This window comes from Rousettus aegyptiacus, unplaced genomic scaffold, assembly GCF_014176215.1.
Source record: "Rousettus aegyptiacus isolate mRouAeg1 unplaced genomic scaffold, mRouAeg1.p scaffold_m13_p_5, whole genome shotgun sequence".
Lineage (NCBI taxonomy): Eukaryota > Metazoa > Chordata > Mammalia > Chiroptera > Pteropodidae > Rousettus > Rousettus aegyptiacus.
In genome coordinates, this window is record NW_023416308.1 from 46,067,941 (window position 1) to 46,085,742 (window position 17,802).

The following is a 17,802-nucleotide window of genomic DNA, read 5'->3' on the forward strand; positions in this document are numbered from 1 at the left end:
ATTATATCTGGAAGCTGGATTTTACCACCACCTGCCTTCCCTTTTGTGTGCAAAATTTACATAGAGATCTAATATGAGAATACCACTTCAGATGATGATGTAATTATATTTCTTAAACAATGTTTAGCTATTTGATAGATTAGACCAAAATGAAGGTCTCTTTTGTCTACTGATTTTTTTTTTTCCTCTGAAAGGCAAACAGTCTTGGATCTCTCAAGCTTTGTAGAAAACAGAACAAGAGACGGAGAAGAGCCCATTAAAAATAAAAGGGTCCAATTGTTTATGACATAGATGTTTAAGCTATGCCCTAAAATCTGCTTTGGGTTCAAACTTGGGGGAAAAACCCTTTAAGTTTTAAAATACACAAAGTTATATTGATGTTAAAATATACCAAGTTGAAGAAATTTTTATAAGTAATAAGCATAATCACGATATTTTGCTGATATTGTTCTTTATACATTGTTCTCAGTGTAATTACTGTAGTATGTTCAGCAATGAAAACCTAAAATAGTATTAAATAAAACTGAAGTTTCCACTAGCCATTTATAGTATTTGAAGTTGTTCTATTTATCGAAGACATAAATATTTATACAGTGAATGAAGATAAATACTGCTTTAAAAAACCCTCATTAACAACAAACAGTATACTTTAAGAAACAATTGTATCTCTGCTATAGCTAAATAATTCTAAATTACCATATAAGTTCACAGAGCAACTTTACAAACTTGAGATCTACAGGAACTTTTTGTTAATAACCTGTTTCACTTACCCCTCAACTTCAGTATCTCCAACCATACCAAATTTCCACAAACACACTAACCCATCTTAAAAGCACACTATTTCTTTTGTTATATGTTAAGGACACTTTTTTTTTTAGAAAAGCACAAGGAAGATGGGCTCTAGGGACTAGAAATTTAGCTTTTGATTTAAATCATTTTATAGATATATACTACACACACAATTCAGGATCTGGGCGCTCTTTCATAATTTGACCTGTGCCTACAATTACAAATTGATCTCACTCCATCTCAGAGCCAAGCCATGATACTACTCCACAGTGCCCTCTAGCTCTACAAGACATATCAATTTAAAAGGGACACTTTGAACTGTCAACCTCAACAAAGTATGTCACTATCAGCTCCACTTTAGTAGTTCTTAAATAGATATTGTATTACCTAAATTTTACCTATTAAATAACAGCTAACTTAATTAAACCTTGCAACTAATACCAATAAGAGCTGATGAGAAAAAAGTATGAATTGAAGGGTTTCTGTAGAAGCTCTCTGTAACATGCAATTTGATTTTTAGGCAGTCATTAAGCAAGGACTCATATAAAAATACACACTGAAAATGCCTTCTTTTCATGTAATTTAAGGGGAAATGCCATGCGTTAGTCCATGGTTCTTAAGAAGAGAAGCTATATCTTCATTTAAAAAAAAAATGCTGGCATCAGATTAAAAATTATCATTACAAACTTAATCTAAATTGCTAACACTGGGAAATTTGTGAGAGGAAAACTTGTGACCTTGGTCCTGATGCTAAAAAATAAGTTATAATTTGGGCTGCTTCAGGATAGACAGAGGAGGGCAAAAGTGAATATGACACAATGACATATACTCCTTTCTGAAATGGACTCTGTCACAAACACAAATCAAAAACAAAGTTAAGAAAAACTTCTAAGAAAAAGAGCTACAAAAATCACTCAAGTTTTCAAATGCCCTTCACCTTATTCTGCTATTCTAAAAAAAAAAAGTCCTACGCTATTTCATATTCAAACTCTAGTACATTCACACTAATAAGGGGAAAGACTGAAAAGAATGAAAACTGTAAAAAATAAAACGAAAAGGATGAAATTCCAGAACTACAATGAGGCAGAGTAGATAGAGTACGTCAAAAACACAAGGTTTTATTCTAAAACATGGTTTTGTTTCTGCCGTTTTTCTAAAGTATTTAATTTGCACGTCTTAAAATAGAGACCCTGAGGAGAGCAGCTTGAGGCAGTGAAGGAAGGGGGGCGGGTTAGGTAAGAACAGAGACTTGTGAGAAAATATGTTCGGTGCATTAGAATGTGCGGGGCGGGGGGGGGGGTGCAGCTGAATTCACCGTCGGAAAGCAGTTGAGGGCTTTATAAGTAGAGAAGCAGAATCTGCTGCGGCTTAAGGAATACATATTCACAGCCAGAAGGCACACCTGGTAAAGGAACAACCCTGGATATGAAAGGCCAGAACACCAACCGTGCAAATACAGAGATGATCATTTTAACCACTTCCATTGTCTGGAGTATTAGAGGAAAATTCCTCAGGCACGAGATCAAGCTAGTCTGACACAAAATCAGAGATACTGTCGGGCAAAGGGAGGGAGAGAAGACGGACAGTCGCCGTCCGGGCATTCTCGGCCTGGGGGCCCCTTCCTCATCGGGCCGGGTTCACCGGGAACGCGCGATGCCCCGTCCCGGCAGTCTGAGCGCAGGCGGTCCCCTCCTCGGGGTTGGCGACGTCTCCCACCGCGCAGCCCAGGAGCACTGAGACTTCCCCTCCCACCCCACCCCCAGCCGAAAGCAGGGAAGACACGGAACTTAGGCTCCCGAGCGGAGGCCACAGACCAGGTCACGACCAGGGTGGAAGACTGTAGGCGAAATTCCGTGTGGCCACCGTGGGTGGCGTAGGGAAAGCAAAGCCTCGGCTGGTCCGGTTTCCAATCGGACGCTCGGGTCCGGCTGGCCGGGCCCCGATCCCTTAGGCGCTCATCGATTCCCTGCACCTCCCAGGTCGTCACAGTCCCAGGCCGTCTCGTCCCAGCCACTGACCCGGCCTCTTGGGTCTCCCCAGGCCCCCACTGCAGCCGCCCCTCTCGGTAAACAGCTGCTTTCCCGAACCCTCTCCTCGGACGCTCCCGCCGAGCCCCGGGCCGCACCTCCGTCTTGGTGATCCGGTGCCGCCCCAGCTTCACAACGGCGAAGTTGCCCTTGCCCAGCGTGCCCTCGATGTCGTAGAACCCCACCCGGACCGGCCCGCGCTGCAAGTGCCTCGGACCATCCGCCATGACCATGCTGGGCCCCGCTGCTAGACACGGGGGACTGGAGCGCGGGCTGGCGGGCGACACGGCTGTGCTCGGGAGACGGCCACTCGGCTCGCTCCTCAACTCCGTCCCTCCCGCTCCGCAGGGCCCAGCCAGGCGCGCGAGGCTGCTGACGTGCGCCGACGTCAGGGGGCCGGGACAGGGGGGCGGGGGGCGGGACCGGGCCTCGATTGGTCACCATGGCGACTGGAGCAGCGTCGACGTCGGCGGCGGGAGGAAGGGAGGGTCGGGAGAAGGGCGGGGCCTGAACGGCGCGTTCCTTCCGGGCTCTGGCTCCCTCCGCTCTTCCCGCCGCCTCGCGGCTGCCAGGGGTGGGATCGTTCCCTGGCCTTCCCAGTTCCTCGGCCTCTTAGCCGAAGGCCAAGAGCGAGCCCTGGCGGGCGGAGCGGAGGGATGCAGCGACCTGGACCTGGCCTGCCGTCTCCTTTACCCGCGCCGTCGTTCTATGCCCACCCCGGGAACTTCCCGCCAAAATCTCTTAACCTATGACCACAGTGCGTCTTAAATTTGGCACGGGCAAAGAACTATGGCTGAGCAATGGATTGCTCACAGGCTCCTTTCTTTGCATTCTTTTTTCATCTTGCTTCTGTATAAATCCCTCCACATTTTGATGTCTCTGAGGAATCATTCTGACAGGAGCATGCTCACAGAATAGACTCACAGAATGTCAGCGTTGAAGAGACCCTGGAGATCACTTAGTGCCCTCAAATGGGCTTCGGAGCCTCGAACCCCCTAAAACGTTTGCAAATTTTTGCTTGCTTGTCTCTAGGGAGATAGGACTATAGCTTTTATCGGATTCCCATACCTGTGGCTGATCTCGAAAGGTTAAAAAAAATACCTACTTATCTAATCCAATTTTTTCCAGATGAAGAATTAAGCTCCAAGGATTGAAGGGAAATGCCAAGGTCACGCAGGAAATGCTAGAGTTAGGATTGGAGATCACACCAGTCTTTGGTATGGTGTACCTATTCCACGGGAACAAGTACACTGTTATTTTAATATTTTGAAATATATATTAATGCCTCCAGATCTTGGTTTCTAAATGCCGTTCTCCACTAAAAGGAATCAGACTCCTGGGAAAAATGGCTGATTTGGGGGCAGCGGGAAAGTATTAAATGCCCTTGAAAGATCTTGTGAGAGAAAGCAAGATTTTTGAAGAATGATGAGGACACGTCGAAAGGAAATAGGAACTAGCTTGAATGTAGCTCCACTTACCAAATCTGGGCTAATTTGAGCATCACAAACGAATAATGATAGAAATGAATTTTTTTAACGAATCTGAAGTACATATTTATTCTTAAAAAATTTAAATAAATAAAGGGTAGGGGGAGATGACAATTCTTGACAGTGGAAGCCCAACTAATCTACACAGAAGAAATGATGAAATTAGGAAAATCATCATTTTGCAACCATTATAGTAATAATTGATTCAGACAATTATCAATAGATGTTAAAATCGTTGGATGAAAGTTTGCACAGTCTCGAAGTATGGACTTTTTAGTTCATTACAAAGGATAAATGCAGTACCTTTACTGACAGATATCACCTGAACAAAATGATCAAAGTTGATTTCACCAATTATGGGATAAAATGACATGATGTGCCTTTCAGTGTGACATACTGAAGACACACTATCTTTATGTATTGTCTTTGTTAAAAATACATATTCTGAGTCTAATCATAAAGAAACAAATCAGAAAAATGCAAATTGAGAAATAGTCTACCCAACCACCGGCCTGTACTCTTAAAAAGACAAAGAAAGGCTGAGGAACTGTACTAGATTTAAAGGGTTGAAGAGACATGCCACTTAAGGCAATGTGTGATCCTGGATTGGGAAAAAATTTCTTTAAGGGAATATATTCAGAGTTGTTGAAATTTACATGTGGAAAATTTATTAGATAATAGTGTTATTTAAATGTTAAGTTTCTCTAATTTCATAACTGTGCTGTGATTATGAAAACGAATACCCTTATTAAGAGAGACACATTGAAGTATTTAGGGGTAAAAGGTTTTGATATATGCAAGTTACTGTCAAATGGTTTAGAAGAGATAGATAAGACAATGTGGCAAAATGTTAAATTGATAAATCTAGGAAAAGGGTATATGATAGTTCATTATATTGTTCTTGCACCTTTTCTGTAGTTTAAATTTTTTAATGGAATAATGTATATGTATATATTTTATTAATTTACAATAATTTAATTTTGTTTTCTTTTCTACTTTTTGTGTAAGACTGACTGGCTCTTGAGCCCTCTACCTGCTTACTGTGCTTCTGCCCTTCACTCTCCCCAAGCAATACTTTATTCTGCTGTGACTTATATTATTTGCAAAATTGAGGAGGGGCATGGGAAGAGGCTTTAAGACTGATGAAATTTCTAGGAATAGTGTATGAGGGTTCAATCTAACTAGACCAGGAGGAGCCCACATATGTACCTCTGTTAAAAAAAAAATTGTTCCCATATACATTTTGCCTAATAGATTAATGTGTTCTAATTGTTCTGGGAGTTTCTCTGATGAAAAGCCAGAAAATGCACATAGAGACCTAGTAGAGCAAACAGCCTCCTCCTTTAAAGTATTTCTTTTGAACAGAAATTAAGACTCATTTCTATTTGATTACTTTTATCAGATAACTGGGGCAACTACCTACTTGTACAATCTAGGAGTATGATTTAATTCAGGGCGGGGAAGAAGGGAATGGCAGGGAAGACCAGAATTTTTTTGGTAAACCATTGTGAGAGTTCTGAGTGTCAAGAGGTTAGAAAAAGGGAGGCCAGAGACTAGGCAGAGGTAGGAGGGACTGTGTCATAAATAAAACTTGCCTGTTTGGAAACGCAGTGGTTGTGCCACTGAGAATTACTGTAGATTTTAAATGTGACTCTGAAGAAATACATGTGGACTGTGAGAATATTGCAGCCTTGGAATCCTCGATTCAGCCGTTTCCTCAATCCAAATGACCTACTCCTCCCTCTCCAATTTCAACCCTGCTTTTGCTTCAGTTAGTATTATCCAACTTCTGCTTTCCTCTGCTCTTTCTCTCTCCCTATTTTTCCTCTTCTTTCCTTTTTCTTTTCCTAGAGACAAACATACACACATACACCACCACCACCACCACCCCAGGAAAAAGAATAAAAGATAAGAGGGAAAAGAAGAAAAGAGAGGCTTCACACAGTTCCCATCTTTTTCATCTCTAGTTTTAGTAGCACCGAGGTAGAGTGCTGTAGTCATCAGATTTCCTATTTGCTTGACCTTTAAAATGCATCATTCCAGCTAATGCTGAGAGAATAATGCTGTATTTGCCATTGAGTTGATTTAAAAAAAAATGTTAGGATAACACTTCAAAATGCAAAACAGTATATACATGGAAATAATTGAGAAAGATTGTTAGAGACAGAAATAAGAATGAATTCTTTAGTATACTTAACTTAGAATGAAATGAACTTAGAACAAAAATGTGAAATGAGGAGAATAGTTAGCAAAGAGGAAATGAAAGAGTAATTTGAAATATGAGGAAAGAGAACTTCATGGCTCACGGCGCTATACATATTTTGCTGAAGCAGACAGCTCATGAACTTGAACAACAAAATATGTACCATATGTTTCCTTGATCGTGAACATTGTCTACATTTTTACTGTTTTATAATTTTAAGACTGAATGAAAGTCAATACGCCAGAAGATTTAGGTCTGGATTTAGATTTAGTTCAAATTGAAAACTGGTGAACTCTTTATAATAGATGACTTTGCTTAGAAAAAATAGATTCGAAAGTTAGAATGAATATTTTGCCTTTTATATTATGAAAGGCAGAAAGTACATGAGAAAATCCAAATCACTGACCCACACCAATTACAAGTGCTGCTTATTATAAAATACAAGTGTTCCTGAACTATGAATTACTCCATCAGGTTAATGAACATGTGGGTGACACTGTGTTTAAGGTACTATTATGGAAATAAACTAGAGGACTGAGGGAATTTAAAGGAAGTTTTCTTTAGCTATTTTCAAGGATGGGTAACCATGGACTATTTTTAGCTTTTCTTAAGGTTAGTTTTATCTGTGAGGGATCTTCTCTAAATGAAGAGTGTATGATTCTCTCTAAACTTTGAAAATAATTTCAAAATTTTTATATCTTCTCCCAGATAACAGATTTTTTTAGGATTTTAAATTCGAAAGGGATCTTAGAGAGTATCCTATGTGTTCACCTTCCCATCTGATACAGAACTCTCTAGACACTTGACAGATTGCATCAAGCCTTGTTTTACTGCTTCATGCTTCATGCTTCATTACATGTCTTACATCTAATATATGTGAATTCATATCAGTAGAAAATGCTTTCTCATATTGGCTTCATAGCTGCTTCCTTCTGATTCCTATCCATTGTTTTAGTTTTTTTCCCTGGCGCAAAACATCACAAGTAAGCAGACATGTACCTATTGTGATATTCTTTCTTCAGTTCTCCAGTCAAAACATTCCCAAATTCACTATCAAGCTATGTTTCTAGTTCTCTACCCTTTCTTCTTGTGCTTCTCTGGTCTCTGATTTGTCAATGTTCTCAAAATATTATTCCCCAAACCGAATGCAGTAGCCAAGGAGTAGTCTAAACAGTGGAGAATACTGGCCATTGACCAGACCCTCCTTTGATTTAGATACTCTACTCATACTAATTTAGCTAAAGATTTCTTTTTAGCAGACACAGCCCATGATTAAGATTAAAGCCAACTAAAACCCCTGGGTCTTTCAAAATAATAATTATTGCTACCATTTTCTTGGGCAATTGATTTTTTAAAAATATAAATGGAAATTCTGATGGTTAAAATGTCATCTTATTGAGTTTGCTCATTGTTCCAGATAATAGAATCATTTTGATTCTTCATTCTGCCAGCTATCACGTTAAATAACCTTTAGGTCTCTGAGCTATCCACAAATTCTATCAGCACAACTTCTATATCTTTATTGCAGTCATTATTCTTTGTATCACCTCTCCTAGTATGTGGCTCATAGTAGGTTCATGACTAGATTGTTAAACTGGCAAATAGGGCAAGGCCTGGGCCAGAGTTTAAAGCTTTCCATTAGACATCTTCCAGGTTGATTTCCAACAATTTATTGGTCAACATTCATTTCATTTGATTTGGTTTCTCATAAAACTATGAATTCTGGGAAGATTCTATGTCTACGCTGCAGGGATAAGATTTTAGAGAGAGTCCTTTTAGATTATTTAAGTGTTTTTTGAACTTAAATTTCTTATATTTGTAACTATAAAAATTATTTTAAAATTCTCATTTTTCTCTGGTCTCTAAATCTGAGGAATATATTTATTTGCTTAGTTCACTGGCCTAAAGACAACAAAATACAAAAAGAAGCCAATAAAAACTCCCACTGCCTCCGGCCCTCCAAAAAGTGCAGAAGACAATCATTCCTATAGTATTTGTTCAGCACTCATAGGAGTGGGCAAATAAAGAGAATCATTCCCTCCCTGGAAAGGAAGAGGTCAGAGAAATAAAAAGAGAAGGGTGGGGGGCAGGGCAGGAAATATCTTTAAATTCTAGAGAAAAGAGTTTAAAGGAGGAGAATTTCAAGAAGGAGGGAGTACTTTCAATCACTGAAAAGATATCAAGCAAGATAAAGATGAAAATAATTCATTGGATTTAGGCATGAAGAGATAATTAATAATCTTTGCAGAGGATTTCAGAATACTGAAGGCAGAAGCCAAATGAGTGAGTGAGAAGTGGTGAAGAAAAGTGAGTGTAGACAGTTCTTTCAAGAAACTTATCTGTGAAGGAATGAAGATAGGAGGAGATATAGAGTCAAGAGAAGTGGAGTTTTTTTTGTTGTTTTTGTTTTTGTTTTTTTAATTGGTAGAGAGTTGAGCATTTTTGCAAAGAGCCAGAAGAGGGAAAGATTGAAATAAATGTGATTACAGATCATCTATAGAAGGCAATGAAATCTAGAATGCAAGGGACTCTTTAGTCAGAAGGTGAGTTGCCTCCTTTACTCTGATATGGGTGGAGGAAGGAAACAAAGGCAGCTTTGGCTGCAGGTAAGTGGGGAGTTTGCAGTGCAGGAAGTTCACCTGTGGCATCAGTTTCCTCTGTGAAGTAAGAAGTAGATTGTCCACAGATTGTGAGAGAGGGAGAATAGGAGGATTTAGATGAATTGTGAAGGTTTGAAAAATCTGCTATGAGAATGGGAGAGGATATTGACTAGAACACATAGAATACTTACTGGGCCATAAGAAACTACAAGAAGGTTCAATTGATGCAGGAAAATGAATAGGTAGAAATACCAATTCACATGGTCATGGGACTTTTTGCAATAATGTTTGGTAGCCTGGATGTCACACTGATACAGGGCTGGAATTTGCTGGGTGGATTCTACAGAATGTCAAAGGGGCGAAGGAGTTGAGGATTCAGCAGGAAAGTTACTGAAAACAAGTACTATATAGTCTGGATAGAAAAGGAAGTAAAAATAAGAAGGGGCAGAGACTGATGGGAAGATGGATGGGCTCAAGGGTCTGGAGCATAAATGAGATGAAAGCAAGGGGCATGAAAGATCATGAGAAGAATCATGTCTATGCTAGTTAGTATATTTGAGTTAGATATTGTTGTAAGTGATAAGTCCTCAAGAATGGGTGATTAAAGTGAAGAGGAGTCATCTGCTTCTTCCCCCTCTGTATTCCCAGTTACTGGAACGTAATTAGTTTTCCAGATGTCTGGAACATAATTAGTTTTCAATATATGTTTGTTCTAAAAGTGAATCAAAATGTTTTATTTTCCGTTTTCCAGTATATTATACCTATTCTCCTCTATATATTTCATTAGTTTATTATAATTATGATAAATGCTCTAAAATAAAAGTACTGTATGCTATGAGATTGCATAACATGGGGTCTTAATCTAGTCTGGGGGGTGGGATCAGGAAGTTTTCCTGAGGAAGTGACATTTAAGGTGAGATTTGAGAAATTAATAGGAGTAAGTCAGGGGACTAGATGTAGGGAGAGATTTACTAATGAAAGTAAAAAGATTTCAGATATCTTGAGGTGGAAAGAAGCTGAAAATGTTCTAACTGAATAGTAACAGTGGAGGTAAAAGGATGGGCCGAAAAGAGCAATGCTAGGACATATTATATAAGGTCCCATATATACTAAATCATGAAGTGCATTTTGACCCATTAGACTTGAAATGGGATAAGTTTACTTATAACTATTTTTGTTAGCTTATAAGCATTAATAGAAATTATGATATTGTATAGATGTGTGATTCTACACAGTGATATTTGAAAGCTGAAAGATTATATTTAAAATGTTTCCTATATTCTATAGCCATGCTACCCTGAACAAGCCCAATCCTATCTGAGATCAGAAGCTAAGCAGGGTCGGGACTGGTTAGTGCTTAGATGGGAGACCACCTAGGAAGACCAGGTGCTGTAGTCATAAAAAAATAAAATAAAATAAGAGATTGTAAGCCGATGAGGTCCTTGCAATCTGTGAGGTCAACGAAGGGTTGCCTCACCTAAAAAATAAAAACAATAAATAAAATGTTTTCTGCAATAGCCTTATACTTCCTTTCTATAAAGTTGATTCCTTTGGATTAAACAAAGCAAATGTGATAGCCTTCCAAAAACCACTATTAAAATGCACTTTGGTTATCTGAAGAGTCTCGAGGTCTCCTTCCTCTCTCCTATTTTGATTTTTTCCCATTAGCTTCATGATTGGGTTAATTAGGTATTTGCACAGGGAAAATATGAGCATCTATTAATGAAATTACAAAAAGGCAAGCAATAGCACAGAGACCTTTGGCTGACGATGGAGAAGGGTGGCTCAAGTAGGTAAGCATTGTAATTGAGATTTTGAGTCTTGGTTTGTCCTGGTGCAACTATGGTCCTAGGGGATACTTGTTTCACAATTTTGTCTAATATAAACCTATGTCAAACCTCCAATTTAGCCAAGATAGTTACCATGGGCTGGCAGCTGATCCAAAGATGAATCTTGGAGGACATGTAGAGGAAAACCATCATGAAACTGTGAAATAATTGGGGCGGGAGGTACGAAACAGAAATCTTCGGGAATAGGGAAGCCTCTTTTGAACTAGTGTAGGGTGTGTGTGTGTGTGTGTGTGTGTGTGTGTGTGTGTGTCTACATCTGAAGCCCAGGACAAGAGATTTCTATGGAAATTATCAATAAAGGCTCAGAATGCTGGGACGTGTCTTCCAGGATAGTAATCAAGGCAGAATAGAAGCTGGTGTGTGGAAAACTGGTGAAGATAGACTGGACTGGATCATTTACTTACTCCCATCCCCTAACTCTGTCTAGCCCCTAGGGCTGGTGAATTACTAGATAGAAATACCTCCTTCTTAAGGCTGCTTCTCCTTGAAGGGTCGGGGGTAGGGTGGGCCTCATGGTAGAGCCCTGACCTGAAGAATAGCTTGGTGCATGATATTCATCCTAAGCAATTAATTATGGTAGTCTGGTGCTTGGAGCTCTCTATACTAGGGTTGTTTCTTCCCCTCTCCTTGATCTCACTGGATATTAACACAGACTGGTATCTGCCCTTTGGTCTTTTCCCATACAAAATGCTCAGATACAGTAAGTAATATAGAGAAATATACATTCACAGGCCTAAGTAATAAGATATCTCGAGTACGAAGACTTCAAAAGAAAACTTGGATTATAGATTCCACCAGAAGCAAATATGTTAAATCTGATGGTTAACAAATATAAAATAAGAATAATAAATAATTGATAAGAAAATCAAAGTCAAGAATACTAGGCATGAAATACCGGCATGAATAATAGCTAATAGATATAACAGATGAGATAGTAGAATAGACATGGCTAAAAAATTAGTATGCTGAAAGATCAAGTTAAGGAGCTCTTATAAAAAGAAGCAGGGAAGAAAAAATAAATTATAAAATAAAAGTTAAGGGATAAAGAAGATTGAATTGGAATGCAAACTTCAATTTACAGATAATAGGAGTGTCAGGAGAAGAGAAAAATAAAAAGGGAGAAGAGAAACTATTTGAAGAAATGGAAATAAATTTGCCACAATTAAAGATGAAAGATCTCATATTTATGTGGTACCAAATACGAGCATTAAGAAGAAACCAACCCTACTAATATTATAATAAAATCAAAGTTTTTATAAGTTTTTATAAGATTATAAAAGTTTTTGGATAGAGCAGATCAACTGTAAAGAAACAAAAATCATTAGGATCTCAGACTTTCTAAGAGCAATAAGACAATGGTAATATTTTTAAAGTATTGAAAAGACAAAAGAACTTTGAGCTTAGATTTATATCCAGCCAAATTGTCATTTAAATGCGAAGGTATAGTAAAAATATTTTTAGGTATATAAGGCCTCTAGAAATTTGTCACACAAAGACCTATATTGAAAACAGTATTGGAAAGGTACTCAAATAAGGGAAGAAAATCCAGGAAATGCTATTAGAGACATATGAAATAAAGATAATCAAATATCCAGATAAATATCGCTTGGTGTTGTTTTTCAAAGACCAAAGAAAAAAATGAGAAAGTATGTCTACAATAACCTAGACATAAACTCTACACAATATCAAAAGGTGATATCTTTAAATTAGATGTTTTTGAGACATAAAAAAAAAGAATACATTTAAAGAGACTAAAAGGAAGGAGATGATAGATTAACGGGAATGGTAGAACTATTCCATAAATGGGTTTGTGAAAATTAGTTGTTTATATGGAAAGGTGATATTGATCCCTATCTCATATTATCTGTAAAAATGAACTCCAGATACATTAAGAACTTAAATATTAAAAGTAAATTTTACAAATTTTATTAGACAATACAGGTAAATTTATTTCTGACTTTGGGGTAAGGAATTATTTATTAAAGACACATAAAAAGTCTCTAACCATAAGAAATCAGTAAATATGACCCTTTTGGAAAGTCTGTCATTATCTAAATGATGTACATTTCTATATCCTATAACTCAGCTCAGCAACTCAACTCTTAGGTACATACCCAAGGAAAACTGTACAGTGGGAGACACAAACAAGAGTGTTCCCACTGCACTTAGTATACTCTTACTGCTAGTGAGATAAATACCTGAAATGACCCAAATATTTATCCACAGGAAATGGATAAATAAATTGTGATAACTTCATATGGCGGTGTGTTTTATGAAAAACTAAATATAAGCAAACATATGAATAATCTGAGTAATACCATTTCTTTTTCAATTCAAATGAACATTTATTGAGTTTATATCAAGAGGACATGGTTGAATTCAAAATGATATGTGCTCCACTATGTTCACTGCAGTGCTATTTATAATAGCTACGATATGGGAGCAACCTAAGTGCCTATCAATAGGCAATTGGATAAAGAAGATATGGTACATGGAATATTACTTGGCCATAAAAAATGAAATCTTACTATTCGCCACAACATGCATGGACCTAGAGGGTATTATACTAAATGAAGTAAGTCAGATAAAGAAAAATACCTGTGATCTCACTTATATATGAAATCTGAAGAACAAAATAGAAACAGACTCATAGATACAAAGAACAAACTGATGGTTGCCAGGTGGAAGGGGAGGGATTTGGGGTGCTGGGTGAAAAAAGTGAAAAGATTAAGAAGTGCAAATTAGTAGTTGTTAAATAATCACAGGGATGTGAAGAACAGCATAAGGAATATAGTCAATAATATTGTAATAACTATGTATGGTCTCGGGTGAGTACTAGACTAATTGGGGGGGAATCACTTTGTAAATTATATAAATGTCTAACCACTACATTGTACATCTGAAAATAATATAATATAATATTGAATGTCAACTGTAATTGAAAAATTAACATTAAAAAAAAATAAACGGGACATGGTTAAGAGAGACCCTTCCTCTGTCCTCAGTTGGGTATATCCTCTTTGTCTTTTACAGTTATTCAGTCTTCTATAATGTAATAGTAGCTCAAATAATAGCTTGTTTAGAAGCTCAAAATCTTCATAAAGTGGTGGTGGCAGAGCGATGGTCACAGCTAAAGGAGAATTTGCTTCATTTTAAACAAGCTCTGAGACAGACTCGTTGCTTTCCATGGAGCTACAGGCTCTTCTGGTGCTCCAGTCATGAGCTCTGGAGAATAAGCAGCACTGACAACTGCATAATCTTCACTCAAAAAGCGATCTGTGTGACTCAAATTGAGCAATCCAGTTTTAGACCCTTAACACCCTTGTTATAATGATAAAAACAAAGAAAATTTAAACAATGTAATTTTTAGGAATACAAATATGTGATAAATCTATAATTTCAAAATCAAATTTTAATAATAATGGCAAGATTCAAGGAAGAGAAAGTAGAGGAATAGATTAGGGAGAAGCCCATAAGTGAGTATAAATGATTGTTAATGTTCTGATTCTTGTATTAGGTGGTTGGTTCCCAAGTATTTTTATTATTAATAATAAGAAACAAATACACAAACAAGTACATAGTATATATAAGTAAAAACAAAGAGGGCCATGCTTAGACCAATGATGAGAGTGTGTCATGAATCAATGATGGTCTAATTCTGTGCACTTGAGTTGGAAACAAAGAACAACATCAAGCAACATCAACTTCCCCGCCATGTTTACTTTTATTAGTTTTCACTAATCCACACAACAATCCTATTTTTTGTTACTATTATAACCCCCTTCTTACAGATGAATCAAATCTTAGTGAGTTAACATAACTTGCTTGAGTCCAAGAAACCAGCATGTGTTAGAATCCATTATTTGAAGTCTCATCTGTTTGTCACTAAGGTGTAGCCCTTAACAACTGGATTAGGCTCCTGGTCATAAAGACTATTTTACTCACTAAGATATCAACCCAAACCAGCTATTCTACTGAGAATAACAATCTCTAGGTATGTGAAAGTAACAATTTACCTAACATTTAAGTATTTTGCCACATAGGTATGCCATGACGCGTTGACAAATTTGCATATGTGTGTCATAATGAAAAAGCTGTGTTAAAATGAAGTCATCTATCGTATCATTGAGTAATAACAATTCGAATGCAAGAAAGCTCAAGATATGCACTGTTGGATTAAGAGTAATTCATTCCCCTAGTCTGGATAATGTTCCTTTTTCATATACCACGCAAGAATGTTAAGACATAGAATGTGTGAAAAACTTTTTTAGTGGTTGTAAATTTGTTCTACTCAGAATTTATTCTACTTGTGACCTAACCCAAGCATCCTTATTTCTGCTTTCTTATTTCTTTAAAGAATACCAATTCGAAGCTCATGCTCCTGGTTAGCCACATTTTGCCATAAATATCTCTCTAAATAGCATCCATTTACCCCTGTGAGGAAAGATAATTTGGCGTTTGTTTATAGTGCCTTGATTTTTTTGGAGGGCAGAGTTGATAGTGAGAAGGAGAGGAGAGTATGTCACAAAGAACCTGGTTTGTGGGTAGAGGTCATGTAACGACTTGTACAAAAACTTTGAGGAAATAATAATGGAGGTGTGGAGGTCAGCTTGAGAGGCAGCATCTATAGCATTTTCTTTACAGCTAAAAATCTATTAATTTTCTTCAATTCATCAAATTAAATTATTAGATACTCCCAGAGACATCTGTCTTTTTGAGTGTACCCCATTTCCCCTGAAGTTGGTGTTCTCTTCTACTTCCTATGTTTAAATGTCAAATCTATTCATCAGAGTAAAATGAGGACCTCTGAGGGAAGAAATCACATTTAATTTTCTGTCAGGTTCAGCCCCCGTTTCCCAAATAGTGCATACCACATGGTAAATAACAATTATGCTACTTAGCTACCCCTCTCAAAATGCCATGTGAGAACAAAAAACATCCCGGTCAGGTAGCCCAAGGAAATTCAAATCAAAAGGATCAAAGAAGATACTGACCACTCCCCAGAAGACTAAATACAGTAATTTTATTGTCGTGCCCATGATTACTATTTGACCAAAAACATTTCAGGATTTGTTGGTTCTAAGATGTGGAAGTTCAATAATCAAGTTTAGAAAACATCTATTAGGATGACTTCTCTTTTTTCCCACCTATTTAACTTCCAAATCCTTAAACATTAAAGAGGGTGAAAAAATATGTTTTTAAAATTCTTTATAACTCACATAATACTTGACCACAAAACCCTGATAGAAATATAGGAGCATCTAGAAGGCAGTAAGTTTCTGTGAGTGTAGAACCAGGAGCCCTGGGTTCTGGTCTTGGCTCCACCAAGTTGTAGCTGGGTAACCATTCGATAGTCATTTCAGCCAGTTTTTGCCTCAGTTTCCTTATTTGTAAACTAGTAACAATCATATCTGCTTTACATGCTGACTTCACTGGGTAGGTAGGTAACGTAGGGAAAGCGCTTGGCAGAATCTGTTCCTAGGTCTTCTCCTCTGTGTTCTCTCCAGAGCAGAGTAGAGGGGGTCATGTCACGCCCACTCTTTCTACTCCATTATGCATCCATGCACTGAAAACTTCTGACTGCCCTTGCCCTCAGTCTGGAGCAAGCGAGGGCTGCTCTGGTTTAGAAGGCCACATCCATCAGAAAGTATCCTCTACCCCATGTCTACCCACGCCCTGCCCTCAAATTATTAAGGATAACGTGGGCCTCTCTCCCCCTTGGGAATTCAGCATTGACGTAACATGGTCATAAGCCTAAATATCCACTTTTATAACTAACATTATTTGAGTCCCAGGAAAACATTTTCCCACATCACTTGCCTTATGTCATCAAACAGTGGATGGCTGTCTCTGAATGCTACAAAGGTTTGTGAGTTTTGCTGTTCCCAAAGACAGAGTCCCATACTGCTTTGAGATACAGAGAGCCTTTGAGTGATGAAAGCGATTGGCCAAGAGGAAAGACAGATTGATCAGTTCTTCAAATCTTTTCTTTCAACAGGAATAGATCTTTTCAAAGTCAATTATCATCTTTCAATAGTGTTGAGTGTACATTTGTTTTACTTCTTTTGTGTTCATAAATTTAGGGTGTTTTCACAACTGTTGCACCTGGTGGCTCTCAAATTGAAGAGCTAACAAAAGCATTTATGAAGCATGATATCACTTCTTTGAAATGGCAATTAGAAGTACAATAAATTCTGAATGAGGAATTGTTTTGCTTTTATAAACCATTTAATAATATTTAGTTCAAATTTAAAAATTAAATTTAAAAGTTTAAAATGTTTACATTTATTAATTGTAATTTATAATTTTTCTTTTAATTTTAATAGATGCTTTGAATATTTTAGAAGAGATATAACTTGTTTGACAATGATAAAAATAATTTTACATTTTTATTTTTTACATTTAGTTTATATTTTTTATGAAAATATAACATTTTACACGGTTCAAATGCACCTACATTTTAATTGTATATCTTTATTGCTGGTAAAACACAAATTATGTGAAAATCTTCATAGTAACAGCTTAATTTGTGATTTTGTTAAAATACAAGCAAGAAAAATAGTAGCTACTCTGTAAATATTGGTTGAGTGAGTAGATAAAAATCAAATTTAAAAAATGTTAAACCACATTTATAAGTATGAATTCTACCCCAGAGCAATAAAAATCTATTATATAAGCAGTTTCTCAAGTGGGATTACTCAAACGGCGATATGAAATGTACCATGATTGAGAAGGGGTAGGGATTTTTGAAAGTCTTTGTTAAACATACTGCATCTTCTGGAATATAAATTTCCCCTTTTAAGCTTTTATTTATATATGAAAACAGAGTAGGTAGAGATTTAAACA

The 17,802-nt window shown here is 37.4% G+C and overlaps 1 protein-coding gene across 2 annotated transcripts in view; it reads right to left on the reverse strand.

The window, feature by feature from the left end:
- Window positions 1–3,165, reverse strand: part of SIK2 (salt inducible kinase 2) — a 104,187-nt gene extending 101,022 nt beyond the window's left edge. For both annotated transcript variants that reach the window (XM_016165648.2, XM_036221440.1), the window contains exon 1: window positions 2,915–3,165. In XM_016165648.2, coding sequence (XP_016021134.1) covers window positions 2,915–3,049 — 135 coding nt within the window. In that variant the 5' untranslated portion in view covers window positions 3,050–3,165. The remainder of the gene's footprint in view (window positions 1–2,914) is intronic.
- Window positions 3,166–17,802: the final 14,637 nt, after the last annotated feature.